The sequence below is a fragment of the Glycine max genome, chromosome 11, assembly GCF_000004515.6.
Source record: "Glycine max cultivar Williams 82 chromosome 11, Glycine_max_v4.0, whole genome shotgun sequence".
Classification (NCBI taxonomy): Eukaryota; Viridiplantae; Streptophyta; class Magnoliopsida; order Fabales; family Fabaceae; genus Glycine; species Glycine max.
The window spans coordinates 38,009,609-38,028,111 of NC_038247.2; the positions used below are offsets into that span (position 1 = coordinate 38,009,609).

Below are 18,503 nucleotides of genomic sequence, written 5' to 3' on the forward strand. Positions count from 1 at the left end.
ATTTACAATAACAATGATTAGTGATTGAACCCTGGTGCAGAAGCTCTTATTTATTAATTTATTATTATTATTGTTATTATGCGTGGTTGAGCAGAATGGATGTTGTAAATTTTTTAACATAATTTTTTATTTCTATTGATAAAAAAATACTAAATAGAATTCCATGTTCTTTTTCTAAAGATATGGGTATCTGGACTATTAATGAGCCCAAAAAATTGAATTGATGGTCCAAGTCCAAAATCTCCTGACAGCCAGTTCATATCAACTAACACCTAGAATAATTCTAATAATTCTTAAAAAAAAAAACAAATTCTAATAATGTTTTGACCGGACACATATCAATGTAAATTTTCTATGTATTTCTAATTGTTTCAACTTAGTTATTGATGATTTTCGTGATCCAAATGTTAATATAAGATTTTTTTTATACTTAAAAAAAATACTACTTTTTCTTCTTCAAAGATTTTTGGAATGATTTTTAATGGTAGTGGGGAGAAAGAGTTTTTTTGTTATTTTTTTTAAGAATTTAAAACCCTATCCCTAATACTTCTATCATTATCAAAAGACTTAATTAGTACATTTTAACACTTTTACTATTATCCAAAGGCTTAATCATACCTTTTGTTCTTTACTTAAAAAAATTCGTGTATTTTTATCTTTATTTGGACGCCAGAATATCAATGTCGTTCAATGAAATTTATCTCAGCAGTGAATAAAATAAACTAATGCCAATAAATAGTCAACAAGCCGATGACTAAAATTCGTGAAATTTTGAAAATAAAAAACAAAAAGCAGTTATGCACAGAAAAAAGAAAACTTTAGCGACAAATTTCACAAAAATTATAAAAGTAGGAGTGGAAAAACCACAATTAAGCTAGTAATTTGAAATTAAAGAGGTTAAAACGCAGAATTGATGATTATTATTAATCGCAATGGTTAGTTTTGGGAATTCACCGGTTTCACTTTCACTGTAGTTTCGTAACTTGTGTATCTGTGATAACGAAAACTTGAAAAATCAATTCGCACTGGGCAGTTCTAGAGAGAGAAAGAGAAAGATCATCAGTGAGAGATTCTTCATTCTTCTTCTCATTCTCTATTCTAAATTCTTATCTAAGCTAACGATGATGATGAATTAGAAATTCGTGGTTTCCCTAAACCAAACTCGATTCACCCTCTCATTTTCTGAATTTCAATGGCCGATCACTCAGATTCTTCTCCTCTCGTTCCTCCCCTTCCCCTCACCGACCCTTCTGAGATCGACCTCGAAGCTGGTCCCTCCGAACAAATCCAGTGCCGAATTTGTCTCGAAACTGACGGTAATTTCACTTTCATCCTTTTTTTCTTTTTTCTTTTTTCAGTTTTCGTTTTCAGGTTAGGGCAAGGTGCACTTCGATGTCGTTAGAACAATCTATTCTTAATTCTATAGACTAAATAAGCTGTGATTTCGAATTGTACTCGTTCGGTTTATTTAATTCATTTTATTACTTGAATCGGGTGAAGCTGAGAAGCACGGTTATTGGTCAAGCTCGGCTGATTTTGGTTTCAAAGTAAATGAAATGGTTGTATTCGAATAATTTGATAGCATCGCGTTTTTGGCAGTTATGTGTATAGCTGCTATTGGGACTGTTATTGTTCCACGTGTTGGGTATTGCAGCTATGTCTAAGCTTCATGATATGTTTTTTTTTTTTTACTCAGGTAGAGATTTCATAGCCCCTTGTAAGTGCAAAGGTACATCAAAATATGTGCATCGAGAATGTTTGGATCATTGGCGAGCAATTAAGGTAATGATTCCTGATTTATAACATAACAACACAACTTTATAAGTGATGATGATTCGTGATTGATAGCAAGTAAGGATGGCAAGCTACTACTGTTATGTAAAACTGACTGAAGGCTATTTATGGTGCTTGGTAAACCTTTTGTTTGGTTAATCAATTAATCAAATGATCTATGCTATGTTCTCATTTGTTGATCTCGTGATATTTTTTTCTAACCTGTGTCGATTACCCTGTGGTGACGGATTCGAGGGGAGGCATTGCCCCCCATCAAGACTCTTTGTATATGTGAGAAAAAAAATATTAATAGAGAAAAATAAATAAAAAGATAGAATGTTGAGTTAGTGTTTACTTAATTTCCTTCTAGTATTGAATCATATCTCTAGTTTTATACATGAAATTAATAATAAATAATTTTGTGAAATTCATAATTTATTAAATAATCATTTATTAAGTTAAATTTTTAAATAATTGTATAAAAAAAATTCCGACCCCCCTTTCATATATCTCTGGATCTGTCCCTGATAGCCCGTACTTGACTTGGTAACATTTCATATTCTTTCTGATGATTTCTGTTGATTCTTACCCTTCAGCTATCTCTCTCTCTTTGCTACCCATTATCCTATTCGGTGATGAAAAGAGTTTACATGTTTGTCTATTTTATTTTAGGCAGTTTGTGTTTGCAGTTTTGATTTACTCTCCATGGCTTTTAACATGTTTTCCTTGCTCTTGGATCTTTGACCATTGACACATTTTGGTTTAGTAGCTATCTTTATTCTTCCATTCTATTCTTCCTTTTTTTAACGATATAATTATCTTTAAAACGAATTGTTGTGACTTTATCTAATGATGAAAAGTGTAGACCACGGGCTAATTTTTCTTTGAAAATAAATCCTTGAATGAACATGGTGCATTTTATGTGGTGTAAAGTACTGAGTAAATAACCATTGATGGAGAAACACCTGGATATTCCATATTATATACAAGCATCTAGATAATAATATGCACTTTTGTGATGTGCAACCACCTAAACCTTAGTCTTTAAAGTGTGACCCAATATAGGGTGGCAGGACACTTTTTTCCTGTACTCTATGGTTCCATGTGTAAAATGATGTACTTTGCAGTGCTTGACCCAAGAAATATATGGATAATATTTTTTTTTTTAATTGCAGGAAGGGTTTGCCTTTGCTCACTGCACTACATGCAAGGCTCCTTATCATTTGCGTGTCCATGTTGCTGCTGATAGGAAATGGCGTACCCTGAAATTTCGATTTTTTGTCACCAGAGACATGTTGTTTATTTTTCTGTCTGTCCAGCTTGTAGGTGATTTGTTTCCATTAATCTTGCCATCTATATACTTATCCATTTGTACTTTATGAATGCATATAGATGATCTAATTTATCCTCTTAATTGCCTTTATATGCAGGTCATTGCTTCACTGTCATATTTGGTTTATCTAATAGATGGTTACCAGCAGTATTGGCTTCGTCTTCTCTGGGGTTTTGATAGTGAAATGAGCTTTTACTACATATGTGGTAAATTGTGTTAAACTTAAACCATGTCATCAAAATGCTTATACAATATTAGTTTCTGCAAATCCATTTTTTCCTCCATCGCCTTGAGTTTATAGTTTTCCTTGCTCCACATAAAAAGATAGTGTTGGTGTTTATTTTTTGTTGGTATTTTCTAATGCAGGAGCTCTATTGTTTTTTGCCTTGCTTGGCCTCTCTGGGTGCTTCATTACCTGTTATGATCGAAGAGTTCGCAATGATTTAGCTCAGCCTTGTAGAGAATTATGTCTTTGTTGCTGTCAACCTGGGTAATAACCTTGATTTTACAAATTCACAAGCCTCTTATATTGTCAGAACACATGATGAAACTCTGAGCATCTGCATGAGGCATTGTTATAATGCTTGTTTTCTTGCTTAATTGTAGGATGCCAGAAACTATGCTTGGAGTGTAATATATAAGATTTAATTTACACTATATCGCAGGCCCTTCTTTTATTAACTTTTTCTTTCAAAGACAAATTCAGTTGTTAAATTATTCATGCTTGCTTATGCTAAACTGAGAAAGAAGGCTGTCTCATGTTATTAATGAAGTAGGTTATATTTGTAGCAAGTTTGTGACTCAGAATGGCAGTGATTTGTGACTAAGTTTGATTTTTGTTTTGTATGATGTTGCAGAGTTTGTGCAGACTGTCATTTGCCAGGCACTCTTTGTATGTGGACTGATTGCACCACATGCTTTGAGAGTTGTGGAACCATGGCAACTGAATGTGGTGGTTGTTTGGGGGGTGCTGGGGAAGCTGGGCTACCACTATTATTCATTATGGCTTTGATTGTTCTGGGACTTTTTACTGTAATTGGGATATTCTACAGTGTATTGGTTGCTACCATGGTAGGTCAACGGATATGGCAACGTCATTATCACATACTTGCAAAAAGGATGTTAACAAAGGTGTGGTTGGTTTACTTTCTCATCTTTTTGTGCTTTTGGTGCATTGCTATGAGCTGTCAATTCTTGTTGCAATTCAGCTATCAAGTCGTGCTAAATTCCTAACTGATATATGCAATTAGCCCATTTAGCCATCACTTGTTTTTTTTTCCGCATCTAAGTCCTATATAATATCTTCACAGAAACATTTACTAGTATCCAAGAATCTCAACCATAAAATTTTTCTGCTTTTGTAATTGACTTGTTTTTTAGATTCTCTTGCATTAGAGTCATATTGACTGAGGATTTTTCTGATGCTTGATGGTTTTGCGAAAGTAAATGTATTTCAACTACTAGCTTACCTTTACATAATCTTAGAATGTGGGGTTTGTGTTTTTCTCAACATCCCCCCTCACGTCTAGCACTATTGGGTTTGGCATGCGGATGACATGATGGGTGACCCGTTTAATAAATCTAGGATAGACTCTGATATCATCTTAGAATGTAGGTTTGACCCTAACTCAATCCCAAAAGTTAGCTCATGGGGTGAGGGTTGCCCCACTTATATACTCTATATATCTTGGTCTTATTATCTCTAGTTGATGTGAGACTTAGTTTTTCTCAACACCACCCTCACGTCCAGTACTATTGGGTCCAAAAGCTAGCTCATGGGATGAGGGTTGCCCTTCACTTATATATTCTATATATCTTGGCCTAATTTTTTTTTTGATCAGCAAAAATAAGTATTTATATTAATGAAGTACCAGGGGTACTTTAAAGTACAGATATAGGGGTCAGATTTTTGGTTCCATGGCAGACTTAATGTAGTCTAACATAGAACCAGTTTCTGGGTACATAAAATATAATAAACTCTAGTAACAGTCTAACATTACACCCTGAGCTACCTACTAAAACCACTTGTAATGTTACTAGACCAGTGGTTGTAATGGGTAACAAAATCCTTCTCCAAGTTTCGAAGCCATGCCCATAACAAAAAAACTGCATCGTCCATCAGTTTGGTAGCGTCAAATGTTTCATTAGCAAAGATGATTCTGTTCCTATGCCGCCAAATAGTCCATGTCAGGGCTAACCACCACCATTTCCATCTATTGGTCCTTATCCCAAGATTCATGCCTAAAATGTGCTGGAGGAAATGCTGTTTTGGGTTCATTGGGAAGACCCCTACCATGTTCACCCAAGACCATGATGCCCACCAAACTGGTATGACCTTGCTGCAATGAAAAAACAGGTGCCCTTCAATCTCATCCGTACTTCTGCAAAAAGGGCAGCTGCTGTCATTTACCTCTATATGTCTCCGCTGCAAATTAACTTTTGTCGGGAGTCTATTGTTGAGAAGCCGCCATGCGAATACAGAAACTTTAGATGGGATCTTGAGATTCCATAATTCTTCAAAGGTGCTGTCATGACTCTCCTCCGCTGACTCAGCCAGCATCATTTTGTATGCGCTTTTTACAGAATAATGGCCAGTTGGGTCTGCTGTCCACAACCATTGATCTGCTGTGTGAGGCTGAATTGACTTTCCTTCAATATCTTCTAGAAATGATACAGCCATATGTATTTCACTGTCGAACAACGATCTCCTCCACCTAAAGTCCCACACCCATCCTGAATCTTGCTGAAACCCCATCTGCTGAATAAGTTTATCTTGCTAACAGGATATGATGAACAGCCTAGGGTACTTGGTTAGTAGGGAGCCCTCACTGTCCAGCCAATTATCCTCCCAGAACTTAATCTTGTCTAATTATTTCTTAGAATATGGGACTTGTGTTTTTTTCAACACCCCCTTCATGCCTAGTACTATTAAGCTTAGTGCATGAATGACATGGTGGGTTACCTGCTTAATGGATTTAGAATAGACTCTGATACCATCTTAAAATGTGAGACTTGAGTTTTTCTCAACACATAATATGCATTGCTTTTGATGTAGCTGTTTTGATTGACTTCAAAAGGACTTTTTAGTATAATAAAGATGGACAGAGAACTGGAATTATAATATGAAAAGTACTTCCAAACTCTTGTAATAATATACATCCTTGCTATTGATATGTTACCATTATATAGATGAGGATCTTTAATATTGTATAAAAGCTCAGCCAAAAGAAGTAAATATAGAGATATGACAGACTTTGATGGGTCTACTTTCTTCTTCCGAAACTCTTGCTCAGTACATGCTTGCCTCACTTCTTCCTCCCTCCCCCTGATTCTGCTCTCAAAGCAAAACTCCTTTGTCCCACCTGCTGCGTGTGCAGCTGTGTTACATCAAGTTTATCCTCACTCACACCCGTCCCAAGTACATGGGTATGCATTATGCAATCCCCTCCTGCTCTTCCATTGTTTGTATAATTTAGCTAGGGTGGGGCTGTGGTGCTAGGAAGTACTGATGTAACAGAAAGGCTGCCATACCGTTGTCGGACATGTCTCTTATGGATACTCTGAGGACACATTTGGATGTGTCACTGTGGATCGGGATCCTCTCTTGGCTCTGCCACAGGATGTTCTCTGCAGTCAAAATTTGGACCATTTATAATATTTTCTCTCTTTATTAATTACTGTGAAATAACCAATCAACGGTTAAGATTTGGCTGCACACAAAATTGGCTGGTGAGGATGGGATTTGACTCATAGTTTGAGAGTTGATGGGTCTTCACCATTTGGGAGTTGCATTCAATTCATTAGGGAAGTTTACCATAGTTTGAGTTTTTCATCATCTTTTATTTGAAGAGTTTTGTTGGATATATTCTCTTTCCTTAGTCCTTTTTCTGTCTGATAGGACAAGGGTTTTAGATTTGATTTTGCAACTCTCATTTGCTTTTCCGGGTGTGATAGTAATTGGGCTTAGACTTGAATCTGGTATTTTGATGCCTTAAGGCTGGCTTTTGGGCCTCTTTCTGGATTACATTTGACATGGAACACAAACAGTTTGAGATTAGTTGAGTACCAATAATCCCATGTGCTAACTGCGTGTTTTATGAGAACATCATGATGTCCTGAAAAATTCTGACATGGTCTTGATTGTTGATTATGAAATTGTTATTGCTTCTCATCATAGGAGTATGTGGTTGAAGACGCTGATGGAGAGCTGACTGGATCGGATTGGTCTCCCCCGGCTCTCCCACCCGAACATGTTCAGCAGTTGAAAACATTGGGCCTACTATGAGTCCATGAGTTTGGAAGAGTCATCAGTCATCTACTTGATGACGTGAATGCCACTAAAATGTAGATATACATTGGCCCTCCCCATGTTTTGGTAAGCTGGTCCTTTTCATGAAGACCTGCAGTTTATTGATAATTGTGTAATAGGCACTCAATTCACTTTGGCTAGAGTTGTACACTTGTGCTGAACCGCTGATATGTGGAAATTTGTGAATGTCTGACACGTCTACCTAAAGAAAATGGAAGAGGATTCTTTTAATGACCAATAACAAGTTACAGGTACATCGCCATTTCTTTTCCTTGATAGGATTCTGCTTGGCTAGTCAGGTCTTATTGATTGCTGGTCGTATTTGTTTTAAATTTTTATTTTGATTTGGATACTTTACTAATCAAACTCGTACGGTTGCCCCGTGATACAAGCATATTGTTTGGAGTGAGGAAAAATATATGTTTGGTCATGTGTGTTGTTTGTTATAGGTCTTAGTTTTGTCTTCATTCTCTTTCTCCATTAGTTTTGTTTTTTAACTTCTTTTTAGTTACGATGATTTTGTTTCTGTTAAATCTGTTGTGCCGCATAATGGAAGTGAATCTACCTGGCATTTGCATCATTAACTGAGTCTAGAGTTGACAATTAAGCATCCCATAACGCTGTTGATTTGAACAAATGATTATATTGATAATTTTGCATAAAGAAATTTGTTGTTTGTTAGGATCTTATGATCCTTATCATATTCTTAGACTATCTTAGATTATGGCTCGGTTGGTTTAAATTTTAAAAAGTGATTTTTTTAAGAAGCAAATAAAATTTGTTTATGAAAAAAAAGTAGTTTAGACAAAACACAAAAAAAGAGTAGAAAATTGTTATTTTATTAATTTTTTAAAAAAAAACTTAAACAGACAGGCCCTATATCTGATGATTAGTTTTCTCTATTTCCTTGGTTTCCATATTTCTAAATATCTCATGAATTATTTTCTTTTGTAGTTGGGATTATTAATATAAATAGGATATACCGATATAATACTTTATGTTTTCATAAACATATCAGCACATTGTAATAAATTTCATCATATGAATTCCATATCAATCTAATAAAATTTAGTCTATTCTCTATTCTCTTTTTCCTTCGTTTAGTACCTAGAAAAACTCCATTATTTCAAGAGTTCACGCTTCCCCCCATTTTGTTCTTTTACCTCCACACAGCTTTAGCCACCGCAAACCACCATTAATACCTAGTGGTAGTTATGAGAGTTTGCAATATTGGTATGGTTTATTTAGGGCTCAATAGGATTATCATTATTTTTTTTGCGTCAAAAAAGGATTATCATTATTTCTATTTTTCTTCATCCTATTTTTTTAAAAAAAATGTTTCCTTTTGTTTTTTCTATTCATCTGATTTACTTTTGCCTAAAGCAGAGGCAGCAAAAATCATTCGTGTATTTCATTTTTGTCAAAATAAGGAATATCAATCCCACAAAATATTCTTGATAAAATCATAAAATCAAAGCTTGATAAACTTAAGAGCAAAGAAACAAAAATTCATTGAAAAAGAGTTTCAATTTCATGCATGATATTTATTTATTTATATTCTTTTTCACTAGGGAGAAATAGTTTTAACATGAAATGCCCGTTAGCTTAATATTATAAGACGTGTGACTTGGAGAGTTGGTGCTTGGACGTTGCCTCTTGCCTAAGGCATTAATGGAGGTTTGTGGTTGTGGGGATGAAGCTGTGAATGAATCGGAGTTGTGGTTCCTTGAAAAAATAACGAATTTGTGATCGAGTCAAAGCCTGATTCGAACACAGGTTTTTATCGGATTGTATGTAGGTTTACGAAAATAGGCGCGTGTATAATGTTGCATACGTCGTATATCATCACCGACTAGCAATGCCGCGTATATTTTTTTTACATAAACAACGACACATAATTATATTATTATTATTATTGTTGTGGTAAATCAAAGCTATAATGTAAGTATATAACGATAATCTGCACATTGTTTACGTTTAGACATAATTTAGTCTCGTGTCACAAATTATTGATAGTTAATCTTCTTAATTACAGTATTAATTTAGAACTTATATGTGTAAATGTATTTCTAATTTATTATCTGTAAGTACAGCGCATTCAATTAAGAATTAAGAATGCACAGGTTTTACTTGAATATAATGTGTGAATATTATAAATTATATGATATTTTATTCAATTCTTACAAATAAAACAATAATTATTAAGAATCCAATACATAATAAAAATTAAATAAGAATGTGTAAGGGGGTTTATAGTTGGCATGACCATAAGAATTAAATTGATAATATTTGCACGGAGACTAATTTAATAAATTTTTATGTATAAGAGTTCAATTGAAAATTTATGACACATATTAACATATTGAGATTAAATTATTTGTTTAATCTTTACATTTACAATAGACGATGTTGATATTCATACATGTTTTTACTTTCTATTATAGCTTTTATTCAATTCTTTTTTTAACTGCCATAATTTTTACTTTCTATTATAGCTTTTATTACATTTTTTTTATTTCTCGCTTTTGTTTTGACAGGATCTTTTTGTTTCATCATATATACACAATTTTTACTATTATATTTCTTTGGTACATAAAATACATGAAAAACTTTTTACTATTATATGATCTACTATGTCTCTTACTTTTTTTTTATTTCTCTCTTATTTTACTTTCTGTATTTTTCTTTGTTGTTTCATCTTATACACTATTTGTTTATCACATGACATTGTATCTCTTTTCTTTCCCTCTCGTTTTTCTCTTTTGTTTCAATTTGTACACTAAGAAAGTAGGTTGACAAAAATAAAATATATTTAACATATATCTATTTTTTTTTATAACATCATATATTGCATTTATTATTCTTTTCTTTCCATTTTTTCTTTCTAATCTAAAAACCTATATCTAAAAAAAAGGTAGTATTGCATTGCATTTTTAGGATTCCAAAGATAATGGTCCATTCCCTTGTGAAAAAAAATAAATAAAGGACAGGGACAGGCTTGGGCATGTGCATGTCGGTTCTATACGGTGAAAAAGCGTTACACGTGTCCCACGTTTCAATATTTTGTCATTTTCCGATTTGACGACCGACCACAGGGAATGAAATATTAATTTTACAAATCATGCTAAACTCTTGTATGGATTATTACCACAATATTTCAGTTTTTTAAACTTGAAAATTTAATTTCTTCAAAGTAAGAATCTACTTAATACAAAAAAGTAAAAGTATACTTTTGAAAAGGAATTATAATTGTTAATTCAAAAAGTCAATTACTAAAACTGTAACACATACAAATATAACAAATTGTGAAATTATTAAAATTTAATCTGTTTATTTATTTTGTTAATCAACCTATATAATTTTGTATGCTTATCATCTTTGGCCTTTATCGTACAATTTTTTGTACAACATTTATATATAGAAAAACAAAACATTTTCTTATTTTTTTCTCCCTTTTATTTAGTTTCTCCCATATTAAATCTGTGGTATTTGTCCAATCAGATTCAGGACATGTGAATAATATGGGTACGTAGTAGGTTGAAGAAATATCAGTCCTCTGTATTTCCTCAGTAAGTCTTCAGAATTTTTTATGGAAGGACACGTCATAATATATGACCCATCCCTACTGAAAAAGTATAATAATCGAAACTTAACACAATTATTAGGCTTGAGCCTTATCCGAAACTGCTGAACTCCACGTGTATAGAGACGTAGAGTTCCGTCGCTATAAATAGCTTTTGCTTTGAACAAGGTTTTTGTAAGAGCAACAACAATTAACATACATTTAGTGAGAGAATCAATCATCAACCAACCATGTCTGATATTGCCATGTTGGTAGCCGAAGAATATGAGAGAAGGACAAAGCATTATAGGAAGGGTGGTGCTGGCGCTGTACAAGAGAGGAATTTGAACGTGGTTTCTTGTGCTAATTCTTTTTTGGTTCTGAAGGAGAAGATTGAGGTGCAGAAGAAGGAGCTTGTCAAGTGGGTTTTGGAACCCAAAACCCAATTTGCAATTGCTGCTTCTAACAGTTTATTCTCTGCTTGATCGAACAAGTTCAGCTTTCTGGTTGCAATAGTTATTGGCTGTTGGCACCTTATTGTTTTATTATTTTTCCTTTTGTAATCTATATTTAGTTATATTTTGAATTAAAGGTAACTTTGTTCCACGTTCAAAATCTTCGGTGACTCTTTTATATATACTTGGATGCTTATAAATATCGAAAATGTTTGATATTAAATGTTGAGTATGTTTTTGGTCCTCATAAAAAATAAATGTATAATATTTTGATTGGGAGATGATTTTGAGAGATTTCATCCTACATATCAATGTATCAAGTTTTAATTGACAGATATAATCAAGTTTTAATTGACAGATATAATGAACCTGATATTAATAAGTAGGATTCGATATTCTGAATCCAACTTTAAATTAAAATATTACATATTTATATTTTGTAAAAATAAAAAATATACTTAAAATTTTGTAGGGATAAATTTTAAATATTTTAATATTTATAAAATTAAAAAATATATTTGAGCATACATATTTTAACATCTGATCTTATTATGCTTTGTAATTTTTAAACTATTGATTAGATTGACTGGAATTCTAGAGGGTCATAAAGAAACTCATTAGGAGTTGGAGGGATATCTATTGATATAAATAAATTGTAGTGTAAACGCTAGGAAATTAGTATAGATATTTTGATTAAACAAGAAATTAACAGGACATGAAAAACTGTAGTAAATATATGGCAAACGAAGTTGTGTTCGAATGGAAACAGATATCCATGCCCAGCCATATGCGATCTACTTCACAATTTAAAAAGCTTAAATGATGAGAGCTTAAAATTGTATAAAGTTAAATGCACAATAAAGAACGGAAGAGAATGGTTGAAGCAAGTGCTTGAAGGGAAATTTTCAACCAGTACTACCACACACAAGTAAATTTATCATCATATTTTAATTTAAAATTTGTTGAATATTTTTATTCTTATTTAACGTGAAACTTAAAAATTGATACTTAATCTTTTTATTCAATTTTAATATGATACTTTATTTCATACTTATACTTTACATCATAACTTTTTTATATTCTTTTACAAAAATATCCTTTAATAAATACACATTAATGTTGTGAACTCATCGTAACAAAAACATATTTTTATTATAACATAACATAAAAAAGGGATTTCACTTATTAATATATAATAAAAATATATTTTCATTTAACACAATAGTTATTTATTGCAAAAATTATAATAGAATGTAAAAAAAAGTCACACCCAACATAATTTTGAGTATTTTAATAAAAAAATTCTTTCAATTTCTTAACCAATATTTTAAAGACACCTTTATCAATTACCTTATTTTTTAAATAAAACCACAATAATAAGTTTATGTTGTCAACGACTCACTCGCTTTCTTCTTACACTACAACCACTTTCTCACAATAACATCAACACACACCTTCTCACTCACCACACCTATATTTTCTCACACCACACTGACTTTCTTACAATTACATTTACAGTAACACACTAACACACATTCTTTCCCACTGACCACGTCCATTTTCCTACGTCACTTTCTTCTCACACCACATTCTGCACTTACTTTCTCACAATTACAACAACACACCTTTTTTTTCACTCACAATAATAGTGTCATTTTACTTTTTTGTAAAAAAAATATAAAAAATTTCAGTTAATGAAAATTTAACAGAATAAAAACTTGTTTTGGTTGTATTATATTTTTTTGTACAATCCACAATAAAAACATTTCTGTCAAGGATAGTTTTGTTACAAAAAATTCAAGAAAAATATGGGGTGTGAGAATAGAATAACAAAGCCCTGTCTCTTTGTGTACTGCTGGGCCACCTCTTCGGAGACTATTGTTTTATTTGGGTCTGTCGGACCCGTTCTTGTATGATATTGGGCCTAAAAGGGAGGCTTATGGAAATCCAAAACTCTTACGGCTGTCACTTCTTCAATAGTTTTTTTTTTTGGACCATTCTTTTTGGTTAATTTATTAATAGTTAGCCTTTTGTTCTTGAAAAAGAAAATTTGAACTCAACGATCTTTTCTTCCTCCCTTTCTTCTTGAATGATGAACCCAATCTTATAACTCCACTTATTTAATAGTATATATTTTTGAAAAAATATAAAAAAGTATATTAATAAAATTGGAAAATGTAAATAACAATTGCCTTATGTGACCCAACTAAACTCTCAACTCTCCAACTCCAACCCATTCCAGATGTTATACATCATCCTTTACCATCTTGCCTATTAGTATCATGAGCGGAGTTACATATCTTCCTCTTCATTTTTTCATGCCATGCTTTATCTCTATTATGTTTAATTTAATTCTTAACGTTATCGAACCAAAGAAAAAAAATATTTTGGCCTAAAAGATATCACAATTCTTGTTTTGTTTTTATAAAGTTCTAGTTTACATATCGTAATTTCTCATATTTTTTTAGTCTTCATTAGTTTTATCATTTAAGAGTTGTTTGTATGTGTCTTTTCTAAATATCATGTTTTCCTATTGTCTCTAAATATTAATCCCTCATGTTAATTAGCAGTAATATTATCGTTCAACGGATAACAAAATGGAAGTTAATACAAGCATTAGTTACATCAGAATATTTTTTAAAATTTAATAGTGTTTTTCATAAAAAGAAAAATTAAATAAGAAAATGATGATATTTTGAGTAAAAAAGCACATAATTTAGTCCAAAATCAAAATACAAGTGAACAGATCATGCAGACCTAAGAAAATCTCATCATTAAGTCTTTAATGATATATTTGATAAGAAAAAAAAATACAGATAATAATATTTTTTTTCTTTCAATTTTTTTTCTCTCCACTCTCTTTCCTTCATTCCAAACATAAGATAAGAATAAGTTAACACACCCAGCTGATAATGTAGGAATAATGTGTACTCCTATATCTCCTAAAATTAAACAGCAACATTTTTATTTTCCTAAAAACCTGCACAATATGAACCTCACAATTCTTGTCCAACCAATGACGGATAAAGATGAAGAGTACGGATGTCTGGTTAACAAACGATTTTAAAATCACACTCCAACAAAGTACCTGAAAATCAGCACCCCAACATAGTAACTATTTTTCCTTTAGTTAAAATTTTAAAAATTTCTGTATCTCATCAGTTTTAATTTAATTGTTTGAAATTGAAACAAAGGAGCGAGTTAGTGGGTGGAGTACATGATGCTCTTCCACAGGTTTTGTAATTCAATTATTATGTTCACATTCACTACTTCACCGACAGTTCTTAACCATCACATCGATTGGTTGAGCTACTATTTCAACAACTACTCCACTTCCACTATGATCATAGAACCCAGTGACTTTCATTTTCATATAATTTAGTAGTACTATTTTAATACATGCAATGGAATGGAATAGGAATTTCTAGTATAATCCAATTGATGAATAAAAGCTAGTACTTGCTCACTCCACTACGACCAAGTTGCGTACAGTGATCCTTCATTGTCCACAAAATTTGTTTAAACTTTTGATGATATATAATTAAGAAGCTATTTCTAAGGTGACTTTAAGTAGCTCGTTAATTATAAGAAAAATATTTTAAACAGAAAAATGAGAAATTACAATTATTCATTAAAATAATAGTTACAATTTGTAATTTGAAATTTATTACGAAAAATTCGTAACAGAAAGTATATAATAAAGAATTCAGAAAAGAAAAGAGACTGGGACGTGTGATAATATAGTTAATGTGAAATAAAAAAAATATATCATAAAAAAAATTGTGTCTGAAACGCATTTTCCTACTAGAACCAGCAATCCACCGAACATATACATACACATGTCCAACACACCCCAGCAAGAGTACCTGTCAGTTTGATGCATCCCCTGTGTCCAATGATATTGAATTTGTTCATCTACCTCTCAACCATATTATTGAATGTCCTAGGTCACATAATAATTATTCTCCTTTGGTTCTGACACATGATTAGCAAATGACCAAAAGCGATGACAACTTTTTATTTTTAAGTCAAGTCTTTTAAGTTGATGAAGATTCATGTCTTTCCTAGCTATGTGATGACAAACCATCAAACATGCAAGTCAATTAAGCTGGTGGAAAGAAGACACACAACTTTATCGTTACCATTTACTCTTACCTTTTAGTTTTAGGCACATATTCAACCAATCATCTTCTCTTTTCTTAACTTAGGATGTTAATCTCTTTAACCCTTTTTATTGCGTTTATGTAATTAAATTGATTTAAGTATATCATTTTGCTATTTTTGAAACAATTTTGACTGACTTATGGTGCTTAGTGCAATTTATGTGCTGGTAGAAGATCCAAACATAAGCTTTTTGAACAAATTACAAACCTGATATCATTTCTAATATTGGACTTGGTCATATGTATGGAACCCAACCAAAACCTAAACCTATATTATTTAATTCTATGATTTTTATGTTGTGTAATTCTGTGTTTTTTTCACTATTGAGACTATTCATCAACTTTCTTCCATTTTTAATATATCCTTAATTCATATTTGTTTTTAAATCCATATTAACATTAAAACAAACTTTATGAGAATTCAAAAGAATTGCTTGTAGACGTGTCAAACCATAAATTTATTCACCTACCAATTTATTTACCAGTATATTAAGAAAGGGTCTTCCTAGAATATGAGTAGATATCCGTAAAAGAATTAATATGAATACTATGTGTCTGAGAGACTCCACTACCTCATTTGACCAACCAACTGAACTCTACCGTCGGTAGGCATTGAAATTGGGTTTCCTCCATCCAGTGATCCATCACAGTCACAGGATGTTTCTCACCCAAGAATTAAAATGTCCACTTACACAGAAATATGAATATGAATATGAATTTCTAGATAAGACAAACCTTAATTCAAATAACAACCAGAAGTGTGAAATAGAAAAAAGGTAACATCAATCTTTCAATATCTGTAACTATATATATGGTGTACATCCATAGTAATATTCTTCCGAGGAATCCTAGTAAAGGAAGAATAACAAATTAATCCTTTTTCTTCTAAAAATAAAAAACAATTAGGTGGTTTTGTTTTAGCTATATAGTACTAAACTACTATATATATATATATATATATATGTTGAAGGTGATTGAGAGAGGGTTGTTATCTGTTCAAATTAAGTGTTGCCACCACGAAATGCTGAAAAAAGATAGAGAAGATTGTCATCATTCCCATTATTAGAAGCAGCCTCTGCTTGATTCTGATGCAGACGGTGCTTGAACACAACATCATCTGGCAGCACCTGTTTCCGACAAAGTGGGCACGTTGCCCAATACTGTTGCAACCACTTGTCCAAACAATCCCTATGAAAGGTGTGTTGGCATTTCAGTTTCCTCACCTTCTCCCCTTCCTCGAATTCGGACAGACATACCCTACACTCAGTAGCTGTAGCAGCGTGCTCTGCCTTCAAGTTCAATCTTTTGGTGTAGCAAATGGTGGGGTTCTTCTTCTCGATGAGTTTGAGGTATTGGCGGGTGCTGATTGGACGTGATTCCCTTAGTTTTTGAATGAGAATTATGAGTTCTATTAGCAGGGATGCTAATAGCATTATCATTTTCCCACAAAACTTGTTCAAGAGCTTGGAGAGAGGTTTCATGGTGATGATGGCTAATTATATTATGCAACACTAAACTAAAGTCTAAAGGGATTTCTATAATGCACCAATCTTTTCTTGCTTTTTTATTTATATCTAAATACACATTCATGATGTTGTGTTGTTTTGTCTTCACTTTCAGCAGCCAGGCACAATTCTTTAATACAAAAATTTCTCGTCCTGCCTCGTTAAGCGGTTTGACTTATCTATGCTCAAGCGGTTAAGCTTATCTTTGCTTAATTTGTTTGATACAAATAATATGTTTAATATTTAGAAAAATGTTTGTTGTACACTTCTTATATGGACACACGTCAGAGCTAAAACATAAATAATTGATTTAATAGATGGTATAATGTGATAGAAATAAATTAATAAATTAAAATTAGTTATTTTGTTGGTATATATACCTTTAGAATTTATGCATATCCAAATATAACCACCCTTAATATTTATATTAATAGTTTAATTTTGATTGAATAAAAGTTTTACCAACAAGATTTATCTAATATATTAAACCTTTAAGTAAATGATAACTCCTTTCTCAGTGATTGTTTACATTATTTAATTCCTATGGCTACTTTTATCTTTTAGCTTTTGAATCTTAATTACACAAAATATTATAACAAGACTAAAAATATAATTGGGAATCCATTTCATTCTTTAGATGAGATACTGAAAAGAAAGAATATTACTGGAAAAATTATTTTCTTAGTTCTCAAAAATTAAAAATATTTGAAGATGAATCAAATTATATTAGAAGTGACATATAATTAGAGGTGGAAAAGTATATTAAAAATACATTTATAATTAAAAAATAGTTATTTATTATATAGTCATTTTATTCACTAAAAATTCAATGATATGATAAATAATAACGTGTTAAAATATTGATAAACACTTAAATAGTAGTATTATATTTTTCTTCTTCTCAGAGATACAGGTAAAACCTGTCTGTTCAATTGGGAATTGAATACTTTGGTCGCAGTGGTGAACAAGGAAAACAATTAGGATTATAAAATGATTGGAATGACGTGCGCGTTCGGATCAAAATTCTTAAAACGGTGGGTAGCCGGTCAAATTAAGTGGACGAAGTAGTAAGAATTACTACACTATAAATATTGGAAGAATACTAGAATACCATTTTTTGTTGAAGAAAAAGTATCCCAATTCTGACTAGAAAAATAAAATACACAAAATATGTTGCATTTTCCTCTTTGAGCGGCCAAAAAAACGTTATAAAAAAGAAAAAATAAATCAAAGCAGAAGACTGCTTTGCATGGAAATATGAAAATTTTCTTACTTAGGAAGTTGCATTGCACATTCTTGATCCTTATAACCCGCAGTCTTTGAGCAGCCACAAACGAAAAATTACATCAGTTAACCCTAATTTCGATTTGTATTGATTTGTAACATAAAAAATGTGCGGGGCA

At 32.0% G+C, this 18,503-nt stretch overlaps 3 protein-coding genes across 4 annotated transcripts; 2 read left to right on the top strand and 1 right to left on the bottom strand.

Annotated features, from left to right (window-relative positions):
• The first annotated feature begins 876 nt into the window (after window positions 1-876).
• On the top strand, window positions 877-11,592 carry LOC100820355 (uncharacterized). Of its 2 annotated transcripts, XR_005887235.1 has the most exons (8): window positions 954-1,316; window positions 1,697-1,782; window positions 2,949-3,095; window positions 3,204-3,312; window positions 3,473-3,596; window positions 3,964-4,237; window positions 7,284-7,481; window positions 7,557-11,592. XR_005887235.1 is itself a non-coding variant. In XM_003538458.5 (7 exons), the coding sequence occupies exons 1-7, from the start codon at window positions 1,193-1,195 to the stop codon at window positions 7,389-7,391; spliced, it is 972 nt and encodes a 323-aa protein (XP_003538506.1). In that variant the 5' UTR covers window positions 877-1,192; the 3' UTR covers window positions 7,392-11,592. The 2 variants fall into 2 exon arrangements, 1 of the variants encoding a protein (XP_003538506.1); XM_003538458.5 differs by having other exon boundaries at window positions 877-1,316; window positions 7,284-11,592.
• On the top strand, window positions 11,127-11,592 carry LOC100306576 (uncharacterized). The gene has a single exon (XM_003538459.5). It carries the CDS (start codon window positions 11,229-11,231, stop codon window positions 11,460-11,462), a length of 234 nt encoding a protein of 77 aa, XP_003538507.1. The 5' UTR covers window positions 11,127-11,228; the 3' UTR covers window positions 11,463-11,592.
• A 4,769-nt stretch (window positions 11,593-16,361) lies between these two features.
• On the bottom strand, window positions 16,362-17,347 carry LOC102661897 (probable E3 ubiquitin-protein ligase XERICO). The gene has a single exon (XM_006591339.4). It carries the CDS (start codon window positions 17,074-17,076, stop codon window positions 16,597-16,599), a length of 480 nt encoding a protein of 159 aa, XP_006591402.1. The 5' UTR covers window positions 17,077-17,347; the 3' UTR covers window positions 16,362-16,596.
• Between the last annotated feature and the right edge of the window lie 1,156 nt (window positions 17,348-18,503).